Source organism: Poromitra crassiceps (genome assembly GCF_964638095.1).
Source record: "Poromitra crassiceps genome assembly, chromosome: 2".
Lineage (NCBI taxonomy): Eukaryota > Metazoa > Chordata > Actinopteri > Beryciformes > Melamphaidae > Poromitra > Poromitra crassiceps.
This window is the reverse complement of record NC_139624.1, coordinates 40,641,394-40,665,722: the sequence shown is the minus strand read 5'-3', so window position 1 is coordinate 40,665,722 and position 24,329 is coordinate 40,641,394. Positions and strand designations below refer to the sequence as shown.

At 43.2% G+C, this 24,329-nt stretch overlaps 1 protein-coding gene across 1 annotated transcript in view; it reads right to left on the bottom strand.

Annotated features, from left to right (window-relative positions):
• Positions 1-3,344: 3,344 nt before the first annotated feature.
• The window catches only part of tmtc2a (transmembrane O-mannosyltransferase targeting cadherins 2a), a gene marked incomplete at its 5' end in the record, with an annotated part of 95,842 nt that continues 74,857 nt past the window's right edge, over positions 3,345-24,329 (bottom strand). The window contains 4 exons of the mRNA XM_083658718.1: positions 3,345-4,957; positions 13,080-13,143; positions 17,117-17,231; positions 20,381-20,462. Of these exons, the coding sequence (XP_083514844.1) occupies positions 4,754-4,957; positions 13,080-13,143; positions 17,117-17,231; positions 20,381-20,462 (465 nt within the window). The 3' untranslated portion in view covers positions 3,345-4,753. The remainder of the gene's footprint in view (positions 4,958-13,079; positions 13,144-17,116; positions 17,232-20,380; positions 20,463-24,329) is intronic.

The following is a 24,329-nucleotide window of genomic DNA, read 5'->3' as shown; positions in this document are numbered from 1 at the left end:
TCCAATATGTCGATCTACTGGGTCAGGGCTTTTCAATTTTTACTTGTGATGTTGGTTTTCAAAACTTTCACTGTACCCAGAATTGAACACACAACCTCATGCATTTCAGGTAGCCTTCAAACACCAGAGCCATCAGGTCTTACAGGTTCAGAATGCTTTCATCAGAGCTTTTCAATATTTACTGGGATGTTGGTTTTCAAAACTTACATTGGAGGCTACCCAGGATTGAACACACAACCTCAGAATGTTCATGCAGCTGTCCGACACTGAGCTGAACCCAACAGAACCCAAGTGGCGTGAGGGGTTGGAGATCTTGTCTGAGATGACAGAGGGTTGAGAGACGGGCCATAGTGTGTCGATGATTTGATTTGACAATTCTGGGGACTGGATTTGGCCAATCCTGGCGTGTTCTGCCCCCAAATCCAGTGGGATTACAGTAGACTTCTCTCACCATATTACCATTATGTAATATGGACTGTGGACTACAGCTCAGCATTCAACACCATAGTACCCTCTAGGCTGGTACACAAACTCAAGGATCTGGGACTAAACACAGCAATGTGCGACTGGATCCTGGATTTCCTGACAGACCGCCGCCAGGTGGTGAGGGTGGGCAACCTCACCTCCTCACCACTGACCATCAGCATAGGAGCGCCCCAGGGGTGTGTCTCCAGCCCCTTCTGGTACGACCTCTACACCCACGACTGCATGGCGACTCAAACTTCGAACACCATCGTGAAGTTTGCAGACGACACAACGGTCGTGGGGCTGATCTCGGGGGGCGACGAGACGGCCTACAGAGAGGAGGTGGGGGCCCTGGAACAATGGTGCCAGGACAACCACCTCTCTCTGAACGTCTCCAAGACCAAGGAGATCATTGTAGACTACAGGAGGGGGGGGGGGGCGCACACCCCCAATCACCATCAACGGCACAGTGGTGGAAAGGGTGGACAGCTTCAAGTACCTGGGAGTCAACATCCACCAGGACCTGACTTGGGCCGGCCACACCGCCACTGTTGTCAAAAAGGCCCAACAGCGAATACATGGACTCAGGCGCCTGAAGAAATTTGGGCTAAGGCCAGAAATCCTCACGGACTTCTACAGAGGCACCATTGAAAGCCTGCTGACTGGCTGCTTCACCACCTGGTACGGGAACTGTACCACCATGGACCGCAGGGCGCTACGGAGAGTGGGACGCGCGGCCCAGCACGTAACAGGATGTGAGTTGCCAGATCTGCATGAACTGTATAAACAGCGGTGCCTCAGGAGGTCCCTGAAGATCATCAAAGACACAAACCATCCCCACAACAGCCTGTTCTCCCTGCTACCCTCAGGGAGAAGATACAGGGTTCCAAAAGCACGCACAAATCGCTTGAGGAACAGTTTCTTCCCGCAGGCCACGAGACTCCTTAACATACACAAATAGTGTAGTAGCCGTACTGTACCGTACTGTAGCTGCTACCATTACGTATGTCTAACGTTTAATTGTATGTTTAATAAGGTATGCTATTTGCACCCGTATGTCAAATACGCCGAATCTAAAACGCAGAGTTTAATTGTATGTTTAATAAGGAATATGCTATTTGCACCTATATGTCAAATACGCCGAATTTAAAATGTTTAAGCACAGCTAAAGTATGCACAGCACCTATGTGCAGTGAATATGCCACTGTCTCTGACTTGTCTTATCACTATACTGCCTTATTGCTTGTTGTGTCTCTTGTTGTTTTTGCACTCATATGCCTACATTTGTACTATGTTGTAAACGGAGTCCACAGCACAAGAATTTCACACGTGATACTTGTACCATGGAGTGACAATAAAAATCTTGAATCTTATACACACTTCAGTTAGAGTACAGTAGAGTAGACTCTTCTCACCATTTCCTTTATACACAATTCAGTTAGAGCAGCTACAGTAGATTCCCCTCACCATATTACCTCTTTACACACTCCAGTTAGAGCAGCTACAGTAGACTCTTCTCCCCATATTATTATTATTATAGAAGCGACTGCACCACTTAAACACTTTACAGTCAACCCTAAATGTCTCCACTTTGTCAAACAAAATGTCTTCACAGGTTACTTTAGTCGTTTTTATTGCCAGGCAGTAGAGAGATCAGACAGGACAGATGTCAATTGAATGGGTCAGACTTGATCTTGTGAGGCTGAGATCAGGACTGAGTCTTCAGCTCTTCACTGTAGTAAAGCCTCTACTGGCTGAGCCACCAGGGAACTCTGAATATTCTTACAATTATAACAGTGATGTACCATAAACAATAATGGCTGTGAGTGACTATAATATACTTTAGAACAGGGGGTTTCAAAGTGGGGGGCAGGCCTCCCCAAGAAGATTCAGCGGAGGCTCAGTGAGTGGAAGTGAAAAAATATATTACTACATTAGTTATCAAAAGGAGATCATAGGCCTACTGTATAATAAATGTGTGATTTGGTTAAAAAGTAGTTTTGTGGAATTTTACTGTTTTAGCCTACTTTCCCAGAGTAATAAATGCCTTCAGACTGACTTTTTTTTTTAATAGAGCTTATGTAGGCCTATTTGGTGTAATCTGAAGTATGTCAAACACCAATATCAGGCTATCTTGGCACAATTGTTGAGTGTCTATGGGATCAAATAACATAATAATGATCCCATAGGCATCCAGGAATTGAGCAAAGTCAGGGAGGCCCACAGTCTCAGACTTTGAAAACCCCTGAGTTTAGAAAGTCTAGGGATGTAACTCGCTCATAATGTATTTCAGAAAGTATATAGGAAATCAGGACTGAAAATGTTTAGGCCATTTTATTTTTGATGCAAAAAGTAATCAATGATTTCCCTTGTTTGGGCCTTTTTCATTTTTTTAGACTGCCACTGCAAGCAACAGAACAAAGGGGAGGAGCTGCAGCAGTAGGAACAGGTCATGAACCTGTGACACCATGATCCAGACAGAGCCTTAACAGTAATTACAGGCTGAGCCACCTGCCACCAGACGCTCTGAGCTTCTCTTCACCTTATGTTAGATTAAACATAATTATTATTTTTACGAGACAGGTGTGTGTTAAAGAGAGGGAGAGAAAGAGTGTCTGTAGCAACATTCTTTTCTGTTCCATCCTCCTCTGACAAAAAGTCTCCATGGAAACATAGAATAGGTAAGGGGATTGGAGAGAAATGAGTTCTTAAATTATTCAACATCTTGACATTTCAAAGACTCAGAATAATCTATTTGGAAATTTCAAATAATTTATGTCGTTGAGCGGCAAAGTCAAAAATCGACAAAATCATGTTTTTATTATGGAAAAAGGTTCACTTCTCTTTTACAAAACACAACACATTTTAGGCTACACATTTTCTATAATTTAACCAACAGCACAATCATTGAAAACATCTATCATTTTAACAAGCTCTCTCTGTGTGACAAACCCATTCTGTGACAGTAATCTCAACCCGATGTCCCTGAGCAGAGAGAAAACGCAAACAGAAACAGACATTTTCATGTAATCGTCTTGTAGCCTACTGTAGCCGGTCAATTTGGAGAAATAAGAGGGAGAGCTAAGCTGACAACGAAAGGACACAGTGTTGGCATGTTCACATAAATTGACACATATTAATAAATTAAACCGATCAGTTGATCACATGAAATAAAATAAAACCTCTTCCTTTGACACAAGGAACATGATACATAATAACCTTTCTTGCTTGGCACGAGAGGCATGAGACAAGCTTTGGCACAGTTGAAGATTTTTCTCATGATCTGTTTTCATTTACAGATGCAACCATTTAAAAGGTACCAGGAGCAAACAAGCTTCAGTGTCTCGGACAACAGTATGCTGATTGACTATGCATCATGCCTTAACCTGTCCTTTTAATTGGTTGCAATATGTACATGCATGCTTATACAGTGTATATGCATTATCATGTTATACAGTATATGCATTATCAGTATATGCATCATCATGCTTATACAGTATATGCATTATCAGTATATGCATTATCATGCTTATACAGTATATGCATTATCAGTATATGCATTATCATGCTTATACAGTATATGCATTATCAGGGGGCAGTACCTGAAGATGTTAACACTGGCATGCTTTCATGTTGTTCAATTAGTGTTTTGTGTCATGTGAAAATAGGAGCATGAACAGTAAAACTTCAAGGTTAGATCACCCCAAGGATTGTTGATGACTTTTACTCATTTAAGAGAAAGATGATAGACAAATCCATATTTGTTCACCAAACAGCGTTGAAAACATGAAAAACACACTTGACAGGAATTATTTTGTTTCAATACCATCGCTATGTTGTCATTCAAATTAAGTGCTCTAACACACCCAGAACCGGCAGCTGAGTTTTTAATGTCAATTAAATTAAAATAGGCCCAGACAGACATAAATCCTCATCAAGCCCTCCAACATCGGTCTCAGGAAGTTTTCTTTTGGATGTCCCAGTTTGACTTCAGCATATCATTTAACAACTGAGTGTTATTAGGCTCCTTCATTTGACCCACCGTACTGCGCATTCATGGCACCACAGGGACAGAACCTGCCTATTTGACCCTTAAATGCAGTCTTTCACAGGGATTAACAGGCTGCCATTCACTAGAAGACGTTGACTACCTTCATGCCTTGGCTTGAACAGATAGCTTTTAGCCTCCAGCTCTTTATCCTTAAACCGGATAAGTGGTCTCCTCTTGCCCCATTCCCTGGAGGACACTCCATCTTCATCGAGCGAACACCTTAGCGCTTCTCTAGCTTCAAAGGTCTCCCTTGTGGGTCCCGAGCCCGTTCTTAGTCCTGAGGCCCTGCCGCTCCATGATGTTCCACAGCTTGCGCAGGTTGGACTGGGTGATCACATCGTCGGCTTTGAGCCGGAGCGCCCGCAGGTAGTTGGCCTCGGCTTCTGCAAGTTTCCCGTTCAGGTGAAGGATGGCGCCGAGGTTCATCAGAGCGGCCGGGTACTGAGAGAGGGTGAAGAAACAGTGTGAGGGGCCGGGTACTGAGAGAGGGTGAAGAAACAGTGTGAGGGGCCGGGTACTGAGAGAGGGTGAAGAAACAGTGTGAGGGGGGGAGGAACAGCAGAAGAGGATACAGAGCCATCTTGATATGTTCCCACAAAGTAAAAACATTAATGTGCCATAATGTTCTTATGGTGAGATGTGTGTAGTACTGTACTTGTGGCAACTGTAGCCGCTGTTTGTCCTTGAATTCGTCCACTTTGCCAACCTATTTTCAGCTTGCCCTTCTGAGCCCTATGTTTCACACACAGACTCTGATATGCGAGACATATTTTAGGAGGCTTGCCAGGTTTCCTGTGGTAAATGAAGGCAGCTGGACTCTGGTGAAATTTGCTTAAGCCTAAGAAAATCAAATATGCATTAAATTAACCGTAATGTGACCTCACAGTAGCTGGCACAGTCACATCTCAGAGTTTGTCCTTTAGAGTTTGTCCTTTGACAGCGCCGTGGTGAAATGAGCTTTGGAATTGAATAACAGAGTTTGGTGGGAAGATTAGAATTGATCATCTATATTTGGCTGTGTGACTGGGAACTAGATTATGGTCAATTTGCCCCCACACACACACACTACCTTAGACTTGATTATTTTCCAAGTCAGCAACGCTGGAGCTAAAGCTGACTGGATCAGAGGGGTTCAGTTGTTTTGCTCAGAGCAATAGTTCTAACCAGGAAGGAACTAGCTTGGTGTGAGTGGGTGGGTGTGTATGCATGTGGCGTGCATGCATGCGTGCATGTGTTTGTGTGTGCATACAAGTATTGGTATCAAATAAAAACCCACAGTAGCAGTGTGTTTATGGTGCTTGCTGTAGCAGTGTGTTTCTGGTGCTTGCTGTAGCAGTGTGTTTATGGTGCTTGCTGTAGCAGTGTGTTTATGGTGCTTGCTGTAGCAGTGTGTTTATGGTGCTTGCTGTAGCAGTGTGTTTATGGTGCTTGCTGTAGCAGTGTGTTTATGGTGCTTGCTGTAGCAGTGTGTTTATGGTGCTTGCTGTAGCAGTGTGTTTATGGTGCTTGCTGTAGCAGTGTGTTTATGGTGCTTGCTGTAGCAGTGTGTTTATGGTGCTTGCTGTAGCAGTGTGTTTATGGTGCTTGATCCTATTTCAGATCATCCCTTTTGAAGTGGCAAAGTGAAACGACTTGTTGGCCGTGACCTGAGTGTTGTGCTTCAGACTGGTCTCTCAGCAAGCCTCATCTAACAAACACACCCACATCTCCTCCGCACCGCATCCCCCCAGACCTGAACTTACTCCCAGGCCTCCTCCGCACCGCGCCCCCCCCCCCAGACCTGAACTTACTCCCAGGCCTGGGGCCTGAATGCGTGATATACGGTTAGCCTCTTGGCAACTACTTCACAGTTTTATTTCCCCCCAAACACAACTATTCGCCTTGCCTTGTCCTGATATTTCACTCGTTTACATTCCATTTCTCAAGTAGAGTCAGACTCGCTTTTAGGTGGGAGTTTGTTTGTCTCACCTAATGGAGCAAATGAATGCTTGAGTTTGAATATTTCAAGCAGAATTTAATAATAATAAATGTAATAATAAAATTAATAATGCAGTTTCACACCAAGGTTAGTTGCACTGCAGTACAGAATACGTTTTTACCGTGGTTGTTTTTCTCACCTAGTGCAATGAATGAATGCTGCTGCGTTTGACTATCTCAAGCAGTCGATTTTAAAACCCTCCCAAACATGTTGTGTGTTCTGTACCATGCAGGAACCATACGCAGCCCAGACAAGTTAAAACATGTTGTGTGTTCTGTACCATGCAGGAACCATACGCAGCCCAGACAAGTTAAAACATGTTCTGTGTTCTGTACCATGCAGGAACCATACGCAGCCCAGACAAGTTAAAACATGTTCTGTGTTCTGTACCATGCAGGAACCATACGCAGCCCAGACAAGTTAAAACATGTTCTGTGTTCTGTACCATGCAGGAACCATACGCAGCCCAGACAAGTTAAAACATGTTCTGTGTTCTGTACCATGCAGGAACCATACGCAGCCCAGACAAGTTAAAACATGTTCTGTGTTCTGTACCATGCAGGAACCATACGCAGCCCAGACAAGTTAAAACATGTTCTGTGTTCTGTACCATGCAGGAACCCTACGCAGCCCAGACAAGTTAAAACATGTTGTGTGTTCTGTACCATGCAGGAACCATACGCAGCCCAGACAAGTTAAAACATGTTGTGTGTTCTGTACCATGCAGGAACCATATGCAGCCCAGACAAGTTAAAACATGTTCTGTGTTCTGTACCATGCAGGAACCATACGCAGCCCAGACAAGTTAAAACATGTTCTGTGTTCTGTACCATGCAGGAACCCTACGCAGCCCAGACAAGTTAAAACATGTTGTGTGTTCTGTACCATGCAGGAACCATACGCAGCCCAGACAAGTTAAAACATGTTGTGTGTTCTGTACCATGCAGGAACCATACGCAGCCCAGACAAGTTAAAACATGTTGTGTGTTCTGTACCATGCAGGAACCATACGCAGCCCAGACAAGTTAAAACATGTTCTGTGTTCTGTACCATGCAGGAACCCTACGCAGCCCAGACAAGTTAAAACATGTTCTGTGTTCTGTACCATGCAGGAACCATACGCAGCCCAGACAAGTTAAAACATGTTGTGTGTTCTGTACCATGCAGGAACCATACGCAGCCCAGACAAGTTAAAACATGTTGTGTGTTCTGTACCATGCAGGAACCATACGCAGCCCAGACAAGTTAAAACATGTTGTGTGTTCTGTACCATGCAGGAACCCTACGCAGCCCAGACAAGTTAAAACATGTTCTGTGTTCTGTACCATGCAGGAACCATACGCAGCCCAGACAAGTTAAAACATGTTCTGTGTTCTGTACCATGCAGGAACCATATGCAGCCCAGACAAGTTAAAACATGTTCTGTGTTCTGTACCATGCAGGAACCCTACGCAGCCCAGACAAGTTAAGCTAGATGAATGAAGGCCCTCTGTCACTGTAAACAACTGGGTGATATACAGTACACACTCTGGACTCAATCACGCTATAGGGACCAGGGAACATGAGAAATGGAGCCCTGTTTACATCTGTCCTGGGTACACAGGAAGAGAGATCAGCAACTCCTCTCTCTTTGGTCTGAGACAGTGAATTAGCCCGTCTGTGCATATAATGTACAGTGAGAAAGGCAACAAAAAAAAAGATGTAAGCTCTTGACCTTTAGCAAGTTGGATATTTGCATGGATGAGGAGGAGACGAAACAGAATCTGCCTCTGATTTGTTTCAGTCACTTCAAAATTAGTGTTCAGCTGGCATCTGAGATGGGCCCCATAAACCCAATGACTGCATTAATCACAGTGTTATCAGCTTCGCTTGGATTGAATGTCATTTGCACAGTTAGTCAGTGAACATAGCCTTTTCTGCAAAGAGTAGAAATATATTTGCATTATTTTACCATATGCAATGAAGCTCCGTTCAAGAGGTGCAAATAATGAAGCATTTCAGTCTACCAGTGTATAAAAAAAAACTCTTTCCAATCTTTCTCTGAAAGCACACAATTATTGCCTTTCTCGTCACGTATAACCAGCACTGTCTGGATCTTTCATAACCTGAAAGCTATATAAGTTGATATTTGAGAGCCTGTCACTCACTAAGCAGACAAGTGCAGGAAAAACGTCTAAGACAAGAAGTGCTCTGCGCTTGACAAATGACAAGAGAAGCCCTCAGCATGTCTGAATGTGCACATCAGGGCTCTCTGACTCCCTCTGAATTAAAATATATACACGTAGCTATTCATTTGAGTAGCTTATTTTTACAGGAGAGAAAATAATCACTGATTTTCCAAACTGAAATGGACAACCAGCATACAACGCTTTCCACTCTTATTGAGTTGAGAAAATTGTTAACTTTCAAAGTCACGCCCTCTTCTGGGTTCGGGCATGGGACCTAAGACCTATGGTCTCTCCTGATTATGAATATAGCTGGACCACTTAGCTTGACCAAGTCAAACTCTGTTTATATGAATATAGCTGGACTGCTTGGCTTAACCAAGTCAAACTCTGTTTATATGAATATAGCTGGACCGCTTGGCTTAACCAAGTCAAACTGTTTATATGAATATAGCTGGACTGCTTGGCTTGACCAAGTCAAACTCTGTTTATATGAATATAGCTGGACCACTTAGCTTGACCAAGTCAAACTCTGTTTATATGAATATAGCTGGACTGCTTGGCTTAACCAAGTCAAACTCTGTTTATATGAATATAGCTGGACTGCTTGGCTGAACCAAGTCAAACTCTTTTTATATGAATATAGCTGGACTGCTTGGCTTAACCAAGTCAAACTCTTTTTATATGAATATAGCTGGACTGCTTGGCTTGACCAAGTTAAACTCTGTTTATATGAATATAGCTGGACCGCTTGGCTTAACCAAGTCAAACTCTGTTTATATGAATATAGCTGGACCGCTTGGCTTAACCAAGTTAAACTCTGTTTATATGAATATAGCTGGACCGCTTGGCTTAACCAAGTCAAACTCTGTTTATATGAATATAGCTGGACCGCTTGGCTTAACCAAGTCAAACTCTTTTAATATGAATATAGCTGGACTGCTTGGCTTAACCAAGTTAAACTCTGTTTATATGAATATAGCTGGACTGCTTAGCTTGACCAAGTCAAACTCTGTTTATATGAATATAGCTGGACCGCTTGGCTTAACCAAGTCAAACTCTTTTTATATGAATATAGCTGGACTGCTTGGCTTAACCAAGTCAAACTCTTTTTATATGAATATAGCTGGACCGCTTGGCTTAACCAAGTCAAACTCTTTTTATATGAATATAGCTGGACCGCTTGGCTTAACCAAGTTAAACTCTGTTTATAGCTGGACCGCTTGGCTTAACCAAGTCAAACTGTTTTTATATGAATATAGCTGGACCGCTTGGCTTAACCAAGTTAAACTCTGTTTATCTGTTTATATGAATATAGCTGGACTGCTTAGCTTGACCAAGTCAAACTCTGTTTATATGAATATAGCTGGACCGCTTGGCTTAACCAAGTCAAACTCTTTTTATATGAATATAGCTGGACTGCTTGGCTTAACCAAGTCAAACTCTTTTTATATGAATATAGCTGGACCGCTTGGCTTAACCAAGTCAAACTCTTTTTATATGAATATAGCTGGACTGCTTAGCTTGACCAAGTCAAACTCTTTTTATATGAATATACTGTAGCTGGACTGCTTAGCTTAACCAAGTCAAACTCTTTTTATATGAATATAGCTGGACTGCTTGGCTTAACCAAGTTAAACTCTGTTTATATGAATATAGCTGGACTGCTTGGCTTAACCAAGTCAAACTCTGTTTATATGAATATAGCTGGACCGCTTGGCTTAACCAAGTCAAACTCTTTTTATATGAATATAGCTGGACTGCTTGGCTTAACCAAGTCAAACTCTTTTTATATGAATATAGCTGGACTGCTTGGCTTAACCAAGTCAAACTCTGTTTATATGAATATAGCTGGACCGCTTGGCTTAACCAAGTCAAACTCTTTTTATATGAATATAGCTGGACTGCTTGGCTTAACCAAGTTAAACTCTGTTTATATGAATATAGCTGGACTGCTTAGCTTGACCAAGTCAAACTCTGTTTATATGAATATAGCTGGACTGCTTAGCTTGACCAAGTCAAACTCTTTTTATATGAATATAGCTGGACTGCTTGGCTTAACCAAGTCAAACTCTTTTTATATGAATATAGCTGGACCGCTTGGCTTAACCAAGTCAAACTCTTTTTATATGAATATAGCTGGACCGCTTGGCTTAACCAAGTTAAACTCTGTTTATATGAATATAGCTGGACCGCTTGGCTTAACCAAGTCAAACTGTTTTTATATGAATATAGCTGGACCGCTTGGCTTAACCAAGTTAAACTCTGTTTATCTGTTTATATGAATATAGCTGGACTGCTTAGCTTGACCAAGTCAAACTCTGTTTATATGAATATAGCTGGACCGCTTGGCTTAACCAAGTCAAACTCTTTTTATATGAATATAGCTGGACTGCTTAGCTTGACCAAGTCAAACTCTTTTTATATGAATATAGCTGGACCGCTTGGCTTAACCAAGTCAAACTCTTTTTATATGAATATAGCTGGACTGCTTAGCTTGACCAAGTCAAACTCTTTTTATATGAATATAGCTGGACCGCTTGGCTTAACCAAGTCAAACTCTTTTTATATGAATATAGCTGGACCGCTTGGCTTAACCAAGTCAAACTCTTTTTATATGAATATAGCTGGACCGCTTGGCTTAACCAAGTCAAACTCTTTTTATATGAATATAGCTGGACCGCTTGGCTTAACCAAGTCAAACTCTTTTTATATGAATATAGCTGGACCGCTTGGCTTAACCAAGTCAAACTCTTTTTATATGAATATAGCTGGACTGCTTGGCTTAACCAAGTTAAACTCTGTTTATATGAATATAGCTGGACCGCTTGGCTTAACCAAGTCAAACTGTTTTTACATGAATATAGCTGGCCCGCTGGCTTAACCAAGTCAAACTCTTTTTATATGAATATAGCTGGACCGCTTGGCTTAACCAAGTCAAACTCTTTTTATATGAATATAGCTGGACTGCTTAGCTTGACCAAGTTAAACTCTGTTTATATGAATATAGCTGGACTGCTTAGCTTGACCAAGTTAAACTCTGTTTATATGAATATAGCTGGACCGCTTAGCTTAACCAAGTCAAACTCTTTTTATATGAATATAGCTGGACTGCTTAGCTTGACCAAGTTAAACTCTGTTTATATGAATATAGCTGGACTGCTTAGCTTAACCAAGTCAAACTCTTTTTATATGAATATAGCTGGACTGCTTAGCTTGACCAAGTCAAACTCTTTTTATATGAATATAGCTGGACTGCTTGGCTTAACCAAGTTAAACTCTGTTTATATGAATATAGCTGGACCGCTTGGCTTAACCAAGTTAAACTCTGTTTATATGAATATAGCTGGACTGCTTGGCTTAACCAAGTTAAACTCTGTTTATATGAATATAGCTGGACTGCTTGGCTTAACCAAGTTAAACTCTGTTTATATGAATATAGCTGGACTGCTTGGCTTAACCAAGTTAAACTCTGTTTATATGAATATAGCTGGACTGCTTAACTTGACCAAGTCAAACTCTGTTTATAAGGGTTTTTAAAAATGTCTATGGAAAAATGAATGGGGAATGAAATGCCTTCAGTCCCATGCTGAACCTGGAAGAGGGCGTGACTTAGGCACTCTACTTCATTAACATTGCAAATTGAGACGTTTTCAGTCTGATTTGTAGGCAGTTACTGAAGTTAACTGAAGTTACATTTGACACGGCTTCTCAGAGAGAGTTTCACATATCAACTGACAGCCAGACCTTATCTAAAAAGCCACAGACAAGACACAGACACACAGACACAGACACAGACACGACACAGGTTCCTGTGCCTGTTGAAATATAACACTGCTTACAGACACGACACAGGTTCCTGTGCCTGTTGAAATATAACACTGCTTACTGGCCTGTAGGATTGCATGAAGATGAAAGTCAAAGCCTCTCATAAGTCACAGAGCACACAGTCACCCAACAGACTAACATGACAAATGGCTGCAGGAAGCCTTGTCTAAAAGCACAGGGGTTCCTCTGACTCTAAATTACCTCTCCCAGACGCGTCCACGCGCCCGTCTCCTTTGAACTGACTGATTGATACTAGGCAGCGAGAGGAGAGCCCCGACTTCCTCAACCGCATGTGCTGCTGACAGAGAGACACCTGATACACCTCAAGCCTTAGCCTGTCGCACCGTATTGACACCATGAGGTGTTTACTTTGAACGTGAATACTTTGAACTGAATGTGTGAATTTGATATCGGGGGGAAAGTATCCAGTGAACTCTTCTATCTTTGGGATTTCTCTATTCGAATAAGCACAGTAAGCCATGCACAGTAGTTTCTATTTTGCATTCAGTCATATCAGTTTTCGCCAATAACAACACTGCTATAACAATAATGTCTACAACGTTAAGTTGTAACCACCAGTCCAGGTACTTACATCTGGTTTTAGGCTGGCTGCACGCCCATATTGCCTCTCTGCTGCCTCGTTTAGACTGGCCTGTCTGCAGACGAAGAGGAACAGAGGGGGAAAGGAGAGAGAATGAAAGATGCCACATAATACAATCATTTATATTCATTATTAGGTTTTCACTAATACTAATTCAGATTAACCATTGTAATGATCCATTATTGTACTACTATTCATACAAATGAATAACTATTGTTAGTCATTGCAATTATTAATTATATAAATTACTGTAAGAAATAATTAATACCTCCATTTTGATCGGAACTATGATATTTCATGGACTAGCCAGGTTCATAGCATGCCACAATTAGACAGGTTAGGTTACACACACCATTATTATCATGGAGCCATGCATCATTTAACTTTCCTTGACCCTTCTATTGTTATTACACGTCTTTGTGGAACACTCAGTTCTGATTGGCCAATGAGGGCAATGAGGGCATTCCCATAACAGACTGTTTCATATCTAATTATATCACTCCGCAGTAGAGGAGGCTGCTCATTTTTGTTGATTTCTAATCAAATGAACTGGCGACACCATGTGCCAGAAAGATGTTACTCATTACGGCAGACAAACACTCGTGTCCCCAAGTTAAGAGAATGGAACTTTTAATTTATTCTGCGAGCATGAAACATTTGGCGGTTACAGGCTGAACATCAATCCTACCAGATTTGTTTATGTTGCTATGGTTACAGACCTGCTACATTGTAGTCACGGATGTTCAACACAGTCCTGCTGAACTATTTGTTTTTAATGAAAGCAGCTTGTAAGGAATTCTTGCACTGTAATACAATCATTTGAAATGAATGTTTTGGTTGAATGTCTTTATGTAGCCGTGTAATAAGTGGAGGGTACACTGGTGTTTGGGTCTTGATTCGCCCTGTTATTATTATTATTATGACTGGTTCGCTGTACATTATCCCACTGCACACTTAATATTCGTCAAGTGTGGAATGGAACACACAGATGAAGATACTATTTTGAGGATGACATTGATGTAAAAAAAAATGCTGTACCATCCAGTCAACCCCAAAATGGTACATCGGTATGCAAAGAGTGCATGAGCCAGACTTGCTGTGCCAAAGTTAATCAAATTATGGTGGCCATTATTTCCAGACATGGTCATTAATATGTATAAGGCAGTGACTCAAGCAGATTATGTCTCTGTTGAGTTGGCATGAAAGTAGAATATGCCTTTAGAATACGGGCAGCTTTTTTGCCCAGGGTTAAGTTCACCACTGACTTTCCATAGTCATCGTTTTAAGAGAAGCATCTTCGTTGATCTTTGATCTTTGTTTTGTTTGGTCAAATGCTGCAAAGGCCCCCAGAGGACAGAGAGAGACTCAGGCCATCAGATCTGAAATGTGCTTCAAAGACAGGGAACTGCTAGGCAGAGCAGAGGTGACACCCCAAACACACCAGAAGCGTATCCGACCCTGAAGCAACGCTCGCGGAGGCAGTTTCATTTGGGCGTCCTTTTTAACAGGGGAGACCCATCACACCAGCGCCTCGTGACGCTGATGGGAGAGGTTCGGCATCGGGTCTATTTTTGACGCAAGTTGTGACCAGCGTGGTGCAAAACAGAGTGCTTCTGGTGTGAATGGCAAGGCTCCTGCTCGACGCTTCCATGACGCGCTGCTTCAGTTCGGAGACACTTCTGGTGTATCCCAGCCCTTTCTCTTTCAAAGCATGAAAAGAAGCACACTGCCTCTTTGATAAGCATGTCAAGAGGAAGTGTGGAGAATGCATTATGAGTGAAATCACCTGTGCATTGGCTGCCTGTAACATGAAGGGAGGCACTTCCAACACTACACTGGGTCAACTGACAAAAAGTGGCTTCATAAATACACAAACGATGCAGATTATAGGCCTACAACTTGGGCACTTTTGCGGCATTTACAGGAAAATCTTACATCTAACAAAACTGTCATGTCATTATTCTAATTCTGGTTAGTTCGGCCAATATTTGTAAACATGAAACAATCTCTCCCCAAACTAAAGCTGTGTTCACACCGAGATATTTATTTTTCGCTCTGTCGCTTGATTCAACCCTTTGAAATCGCTCTGTCGCTCTGTTTAAATTGCTCATCAACAGGCACATGAATTGACGGACATGTGGGGGCTATAACATTACGCAATGTCATGCTGTTTGTCCACTACGAGCCACCGTCATTGTTTACAAGCTAAAGCCTATCAGCGTGCTCCTAATGCGAGCTCCATACCGGTAGTACAGACTTCACTTCATGTCAGCTGTCAGCCTGTCAATGCGGTTTGTTGCCACACAATAAACCAGCGGTTTGTTCCAAGCCAGTGTGATCCTTGACTCGCTCTCACACGGCAGCCAATCAGCGTTGAACAGCGAGCGACTGATGCCAGCGTAATTTCGCTCGAGTTGGGATATTTCATCTCGAGCGACGAGCGTATTTTCTCCCTATCTCTCTGTCTCTGTCGCTCGGACGCCCAGCGATTTTTCTCCCAGGCGAATATACGCTCAATCGCTCGTTTGCATTGACTTTGTATGTAAACTCGACGCCAGCGAAAAACTTTAATAGGTCGGTGTGAACGCACCTTAAGCCAAAGAGCCTTCTATCTACAGTATGATGTTGTGAAGTGATGATTTCTACAGTTGTACTGTCAAAATATTCACAAAGTTCACCTCACATTAAGGTGACCAGATTTCTGAAATGAAAATCGGGGACATTTCCAGTTCTGCAGTCAATGTATCATTAAAATATCCTGTTATTATCTATGAAATAAAAAAAAGGGGACAATTCCGGGTTTCATGTATTTTGACCATGGTACTGTAATAAACTATGGTACATATACCACATTATGACAAGACCTTGAGGAACACCATAGAAAAATGCATGCTGTGATTTGACATCAAAGACTTTTGACATTTGGAGATTATTGCACTAAATGAGTAACATCTGTAGCATGACCTGGTTGGAACCGATGGATGCCATAGATCTTCTAGTTTCACATGATATCATATAAGTATCTTCAATATAGCTTTAAAAATTAGCCTGCTAGAGCCTCTGAAAGACAGTCATGTCGGCCGCGGACGAGGAATAGAACAGCAGCTCGGCAGGTCACCAAAAACAGGCCGGGAACGTCTGGTCACCTTACCTCCCATTCATTATCAGCTGAGCAGCTTTAGCTTGAAATCCAGCTAATGACAGGTGTGTGTCACAATCATTTAAGCCAGGTCCTCAATGGCCTTAATGGGTTTTTGAATATATGTGGCAGTGGGTCTCAGCTGAACATAACCTGTGAGGCCAGACTAAGGCAGAATGATCTCTCAAGAAGATGTACTGGTGCTTTCCAAGAGCACACCTCAGCTAGACTCAGACACTTTTACCTTTGAACAAATCCTCTGCAGCGTTGGATTTAGATGGAGGATGCTAGAGAGAAAAGCATAACGACTTTTCCAGATATGTAGAGCAAAACCGAATGAAGGCACCTCACTTCCAATATTTCCTCGAGTTGCAGCAAGCAGAGGGGATTAGTTTTAAGACTCATATGCTGTCTGTGCACGTGCTTGCCAAACTGGAGTGGAACATTCTCCAATGGCTTGGTTTCTTTACAAGCCTTGGCCTGAAACATCATGATGATGGACTGAAACTATACTGCTGTTTATTGTGTTATACCTAATAGCTTTTATAGCATATTTCCATATAAAGGACATTTATTATGAATATAACATTATGGCCATTTATATTTAAAAGATGGTAGTATCCAATAGCATACAGTGGTAGGCTACACACAATAAGCTTTTGAATGACGAAATAGCACAACGGCAAATTGTGTAAATAGCGCCAGCTTCAAAAACCTCAACACTGATTCATGAAATATGTTTTCATTCTATTTGCTGAGTCTTGTGAGGAACAACCGATGTGGGAAAATGCTTTTTGTAAAGTACGCCTAGGGAAACTCCACTTGCAAACATTCCAGGTTGATCCTTGGTGTTGTGTATGTAAAGTTTGATTTAGCGGTCTTGGCAAACCTGAGCATGTGAGCAGCACTGAAGACCACATCAAACTCGGAGCTGTCCAGCTCTGCAGCTCTCTCTGCCATCTCCGCCGCCTCGCCCAGACGCGCCTGCTCCAACAGAAACTGGCCTGGAGGAGGGAACACACAAGAGTTCAAACACTTTGATTTGTGAATAGTTTTCCCACCTTTTTGGCCTGACAATATTTATGGCATAAACGTCAGGACTCTGACAAACATCTCTGACCCAGGTAATGGGGACTCAACTTGGACTCGACTTCAACACTGAGGCCTCGAGACTCGACTTGGACTGGAGATATAGTGACTTGACTACAACACTGATGCTAGTTACTCATCACATTATTTATCCAATTGTTACGAAACTTTGACAAGATATTCAGATCTCATCAATGACCATGTCTGCAAGCTGTTTAACGATTGAACAGTAAGGGGCACTACAAGTGGCAAAAAAGCTGTATGATGATGAAATTGCATGAAATTTGGTAGCATGTTCAGGGAGGCTGTACTAGTCAAAATAAGAAGTTTGGTCAACATTGGTGAAAGTGGGCAGGGCATAATGGTGTAATAACCATGTAGCAACCGGGGCGGGTAATGTGACATCTACTTTTCAGATTCTGACGTTGTCAACACCAAATATGGTATACGTGCGCTGGGCCTGTACAGGATCTGTACTTGTTGTTAGTCACTCTGGATTGGGGGTAAACGGGAGAGAGAGAGGAAAGAAGGTGACGGAGTGAAAAGTGATGGGATTGACGGCAGGATTGAGGTCAAAAGAAAGACGGGGAACCCGCCTTGTAAAGAAGCATTGACAGACAAAGATGGAGGACACTGGAAGAACAAAGGAAGATGAATGTAGCTAGTGAAAGAGAGAGCCATGGGAAATGCAGCGGGGAAGGGGAGAGAGACAGAGCTGAGAAGGCAGACAGTGGAGTAGTGAGGGCTTGTTGTTATGCTCGGCAGAGTCTGAAAGCACAGACGAGTAGAAGCTATTTCATGTGCTCTCCTATGGGAGCCTGGCCACCTGCTGCGGCACCCACGGGTGTCCACTCAGTGCCTATAAATTAACTGCCGAGCCTGGCCACAGATGTTCCTGTGTGCAGGAAGTAAAGTGTGGGGAGGTTTGTGTGTGTGTGTGTGTGTGTGTGTGTGTGTGTGTGTGTGTGTGTGTGTGTGTGTGCTTGTGTGTGCGTGTGTGTGTGTGTGTGTGTGTGTGTGTGTGTGTGTGTGGAGTGTGTGTCTGTGCGTGTGTGTGTGTGTGTGTGCTTGTGTGTGCTTGTGTGTGCAATGCATGTGTGTGTGCGTGCGTGTGTTGGCTTTCGAGTAAAACATCTTGTTGTCAAAGCTTGCCATATTCGCCTGTGCATCAACACCAAGCTTTCTTGCGTACCAAATATTTGTGTTTTTTTTACCTTCATTTTACAGTATAACAGAGGGAGACAGGAAGAATGGGGGAGAGAGGGTGACAAAACAAAGACGAGCCAGATTCAAACCCAGCACACGGCTGTTTGTACAGTTGCCGAGTAGATAGAAGCAGGCCATATGTAGGACGGCACAAGCGTGTTCAGCTCGCATCCAAACATGTGTTACTGAGAACAATGGCAGGAAAGGGGGCCTTGTCTTAGTTATCTGACGTCTCCTGTGAGCTTTCACCCTCCCTGTCCTCACTTCCCTGCGCTCTCTCATATGCAGTGTACAACTGTGTGGCTGTGTGTTTGAGCACTGCGTGTGCATCTGTGGTGTGTCATAGTGTGGAGAGAACTCCATCACTCCGTCCTCACACACACACACACACACACACACACACACACACACACACACACACCTGGAGCTCATCCAGGGGGTAGCGAAAGCAGCCAGATTGTGATAAAGGAGGGGACCAGTCTACATAAACATCAGCTATAACAAAAGGCTACAAGATGCTGTAAGATTGAGAGAAAGAAAGAGTGTAAGGATGTCAGAAGGGGGAAACAGCGCAGTCCAAAGACAGCAAGGAAGCCCTCGCCAGGGCCCAAATACAACTCAGAGCCCATGGTATCTAGCACAGGGAAAGCAATGGGAGGAATGGGAGAGAGATAGGGAAGAGGACAAAGGGACAGCGCACAATGGAGCTTTCAGCGAGACAGGACAGATTTGATTTCCTATGAATATCCTGGAGATAGCCACACGGAGCAGAGTGGAGCCAGTTCCTTCAAACTGATATGAAATGCTGCATTAGCCGAGGCACAGACGCAGCATGGTATCATGTTTTACTCTCGGTTAGCGCAAGAATGCTAAGCAGTGTACTCTGATCTCTTTAGTCAGATAAACCAAGATGGCCGCGCAGCCTGCAAAACCTCAAACGGCTTAACGCTCCCAGCAGCACTGATACCAACACTATATGAAGGCAGTACTTTCCACTAATTTGTTACTATTATGCAGCAGTTTCGGTTGCTTAAGCCAGTGCAGCAAGTATTTTCTGAATCACACTATCATCACCAGTTAAGGGATTTTGACACCTCCAAATGATTACCACACTGCTGCTAATTCTTTCCAAAATTCTTTATTTCGGTGTTACGTAACGTAAGCCATGAGTCGGGATTCAGAGCGGTTCATGAGACCGAGTCCTCTTGCGATGAGAGAACTGCTATACTTTAATGTCTCTGGGTCCTAGAGTGAGACTACAAAGTTCAAGTCTTGAGATAAAAGAGTTGAATGTCCCTTGTGTAATGACAGTGTACTGCAGCAAAGCATGTGCATTATAGTATGCTACAAGGTCTGCATGGCACATGTTTAGATATGAGCATTTATGAGCTCTGTCTCACTGAGATGCATGGAGCAACACTGGCTCATGTAAATAGAGGGCACTATCTCTCTTCTCTGAAATGATTTGCTAATGGGTTTTAAGTGATTCGATATTTGAATACCTTTGAGTAGTCAAGGACGACCATGCACAGCCATTTATATTCAGGTGCTGGTTAGTCGCAGGAATACAAAATATTCCATATAAAGAATGGCAAACTGTGGGGCTTTGCTGCCTACAGTGTATGATCACATCTTTATTTTCCTTCTAGCATTTCCAAAATAGGCTTCTAAAACGAGCACATTTCGCTTGTTGCTTCCCCAGTTTCGCTTACTGTTTTCAATACCTTTGTCTACCAAATACTGACATGATTCAAGATAGAGACAGCCGTATTTTCAACAGTTGAGTGCTGCTTTTCAAACAAGCTTTGTCAAAAATGGGTATGTAATTATTAATTAACCCTTGAAAGAGTATTCTTACCATAATGCATGTAGCAGTTTCCTTTTGTCGGGTCCAGTTGAATAGCTCTAAGATAGTACTTCTCTGCTTCTGTCTTCTGTCCCTATAAGAGAGGGATAAAAAAAAAAACATTCAATACCTTTGACATCCCAGTTTAGCATATATATATATATATATATACACATATACATATATACATATATATATCTCGCTAGAACATTGTGATCCTTTAACGTTTTGTGCAGCAGCTATTTTGCTATGGCACAAGAAGACACGTTTAACTCTGTGGTTTTCTAGATCCCCTGTGCTGTATATTACTCTGTATATGTCATGTACATACAGTACATTGAGCTGGACATCCCGTGTCAGAGATATGCACGCAGGCACACACACGTAGGCACACACACACACACGCACACATAGCTACAACAATCACTTGTAGTTCACTGTATCTGCTATGAATTATTCCAGTGCGCCGGCATGCATCAGTTGAGGCATGGTAGCCCTGCTGTAAAGTTACAGCAGGAAACTGACGCTCATAAAGAGTACGCCACCCCCCACCCCTTACCTTTAAAGAAAAACCTCAAGGGGTGTGTGTGTGTGTGTGTGTGTGCGTGTGTGCGCGCGTGCGCTGCACCAAATCCCAGCAACCAAACTGAGAAAGCGATTGCTTCTTGGTGCACGAGGTTCTTTCTCCGCCTCTTTTGTTTTATGCTCCAGCCCTGATTGCTTCCATATTGCAGATGGATTTGCCAGTCCACATGAAACGAGAGGAACGGGGACATTAGCTTTGCTTCATTAGCTTTCTCCCATGCCCACAATCGCTCTAAGTGCAGGAATATTACGCCTGATGACTTCTTTCACATTTTCCTGGGCTTTCTCTTTACATTCATTTAACCCTTTCCCCCAGCCATCCATCAGTCCAGTTAAGCTGAATCAAATGATGATTTAACAGAGATTTCACATCAATGTCAACAACAAAAATGTTTCCATCCATTTCTAAGATTTTCAGAGCATGTGAGTGGAGCGGAGTGGGGGGATTCTGGCTTGAGCGGTGAGCGGGGACCAGAGTGGTACCGGAGCGAAAGTTGGAGCGGCACCGATCACCCGCTCAGTCCCGCTCCAGTTTCGATCACAACATGTTCGAAACAGAATGCATCGGTGCGTGGCCATGTGCACGCCCACTATTTTCTTGCCAGCTGCTGCGAGACGAGAAGGAAGAGAAATGAACATGCAGCCGACTCTGCTGAGCTCATGTTATTTGTAGTGAGCAATGCCCATTGCCCAGGCGTTTAAACGCAAATTAAAACACCCTGGCCTCTTTTTCTTTTTTCTTCTTTTGAGCGGAGCGGAGCGGTGAGTGCGAGCGGGTGAAATCTGTATGGAGCGGGGAGCGGTCTGGAGCAGAGCGGTCTGGAGTTCCGCTCACATGCTCTGATACAGGTTTCTTCTGTGTTAACTGATTTAACTGTACGGATTTCCACATCCAGGCATGGCAGTTAGGCGGTCTGACTGTCTTGCACCCCCATGCTGTATTTAGACCTCTGTTTTCGCCACAGTGGGAAGCTAGTGGTTAGCATTAGTGCTGACTGTATCCAGCAGCACAGCTGAGCTTAAGCTCATAAATCAGATGAGCGCTGACTGACCACAACTATCCCTCAGTGTACACCGCTCGAGTCGGACTCTAACCAGAGGTCTGACAGAGCGCTTCAAGAGGTACTGTATAGTGGATTAGGTGGAAGAGTAGGTGTAAGCCTATATCAAGTTGCTACTTTATTATTGTGTGGCTTCTGTATTGACAGAAGGAGAGGGTCACTTTTGAAAGTTGATGAAAACTACTGTATAGTGATTCCAAACAATACACCCTAACTCTCCCAAAGTACTGTAAACATATGACTCTCAGTCTCAGTGAACATGCATTAATTAACTCACACACACACAGCGCATGTTGGGGTGAAGCACTGTACAAGACTTCACTTTGACCTTTGCTCTCCGTGTCTGTGTTGTCGATTGGTCCAAATCTAGCTGATGGAGTGATTCAATAAGGAAGTGTAGTAATTGCATTATAAGCCTGTCCGCTGGCCCATTGTCCTGGGCCCATCCAATCTCCTGTTCCCTAAGCCCTGTTGCGCAGGGGGCCTCTCTGTGGCTCAGGGCCCTGGATCTGCAGCCCAGGGCCTGGGGGAGCACAGCAGATGTCCAGCCATGGTGGGTGACTCTAGCTCTGAACCTGTGCCGTGTGTGTGCGCTAAGTACTATGTGTATGTTCAAATCTGATTATTGAAAGGGGAAATGAGCAAAAGTAAGATTCAAACCCCTTCAGGGTTGCAGCTGCATGTGTGTATGAGTGTGTTCCTGTTTGTGCAGGTTCACATAGTTTGGTGAAAAAAGGTTCTAAGGAAGTGCAGCTCAACCTCTGGTCGCGTCTCGGTTCAGCACCTGAGGCTGTGGAAGGAAAGAGTTCAAACAGCCTCACAGAGGTCATGGAGCGTGCTCGCTTTGTTCCAAAGGGTTAACTCTCATGTCTGAACTTTAATCAGCTGTTAACACATCTGTTGTCACAGTTGTTTTTTTCTTTTTATGTAATGGGAGAAGACAGAGAGCGTTAAGTTCTCTATAGAAAAAGATATCTGAACAACATTTGGGAATACTGAGGCAAATGTGTATGCGCTTCACACACACACACAACACACACACACACACACACACACACACACACACACACACACACACACACACACACACACAATCAATCTGGAGCTCAGTGGATGAGGGATAGCCATTCCTCCACAAACTCCCCATGTGCCCTTCAGACATCAGACTCATACAGTATGTATGCAGCTAAATAGCTGTTTTTCTCTGAAGCTATTTGGCAAGCAAAGTCACTCCTGGATCAGGCTCACTCCAAGGTCACTGAAACGGCCATGTATCATGGTGTGCACTTGGCTTCATTCCCCCATCACACTGTGATCTTCTTTTGAGTTCCATCCAACTCCAGCAGAGGTCAAACACTATATTGATCGAAACATCACAATTACTCTGGATGACTTCTGATCAGGAGAGCAGGGTTTATTAGCATGCAGCCTTCAGAGTCAAAAGCTCGCACCTCTCGACAATTATCACAATTCTTCAGGTTCTGCCAGAGAAATCGATGGGATGGGTCCACCTTGCTCCAACAAAGTCACTCAATATGAATTATTCATCACTCCACTCCACTTCAGGGCCCATCCAATTACATTTTGCCAGGTAGTTAATGACTGTAATCAGTACCAAGATATAATAATCTCTTGGACTTGGTGCGTGTGTGTGTGTGTGTGTGTGTGTGTGTGTGTGTGTGTGTGTGTGTTGGGGTTTTTCCATATGAAAAGCTGGCCTGGTACGACCCTGGACAGTCCAGCGCGGCTGGGATTTGTGTTTCCAGTTTCCATGACAACAGGGCTTCCCGCTTGAAGGTGTGTCTTTAACCGATGACGCGCTTGTCTCGGGTTGAAAAGCAGCAGGAGCAGCATGGAATGCATACAGCTGTGTGACTGAGACTAGTCACTAATGGTCAAAAGTCGCAGCTAAAACTGTGGATAAACATTGCATTTCCTATAAGTTCTTCACAATAAAAGCCTTGCGCTAGTTCGTCAGTGGAAAGCTTTTAATATAAAGCAATAGAATATGGCTTAATCGGCTCAGCAGTAACATAACACGGCTCTGATACGCGTTCAGGAAATGGTAAAATACTGTACAGCAGATATCTGAAAGTGCAAACCAAAACACAGGAGAGAAACTAATGCATTTCATTTGAACTGAGAGCGAAGGATTTCACGGTTGAGTGACGTCACACCTGAGTTGTCGACGTTCCATTGAAACAGTGGGGAAAGCAGCCAGGGTTAGCTCTAACCAGGCTAGCAATTATGAGCAATAACAGTTGATAACGCATTTCAGGGTATTTTGCGCATAGAAACACTGCAGCAACATGTCC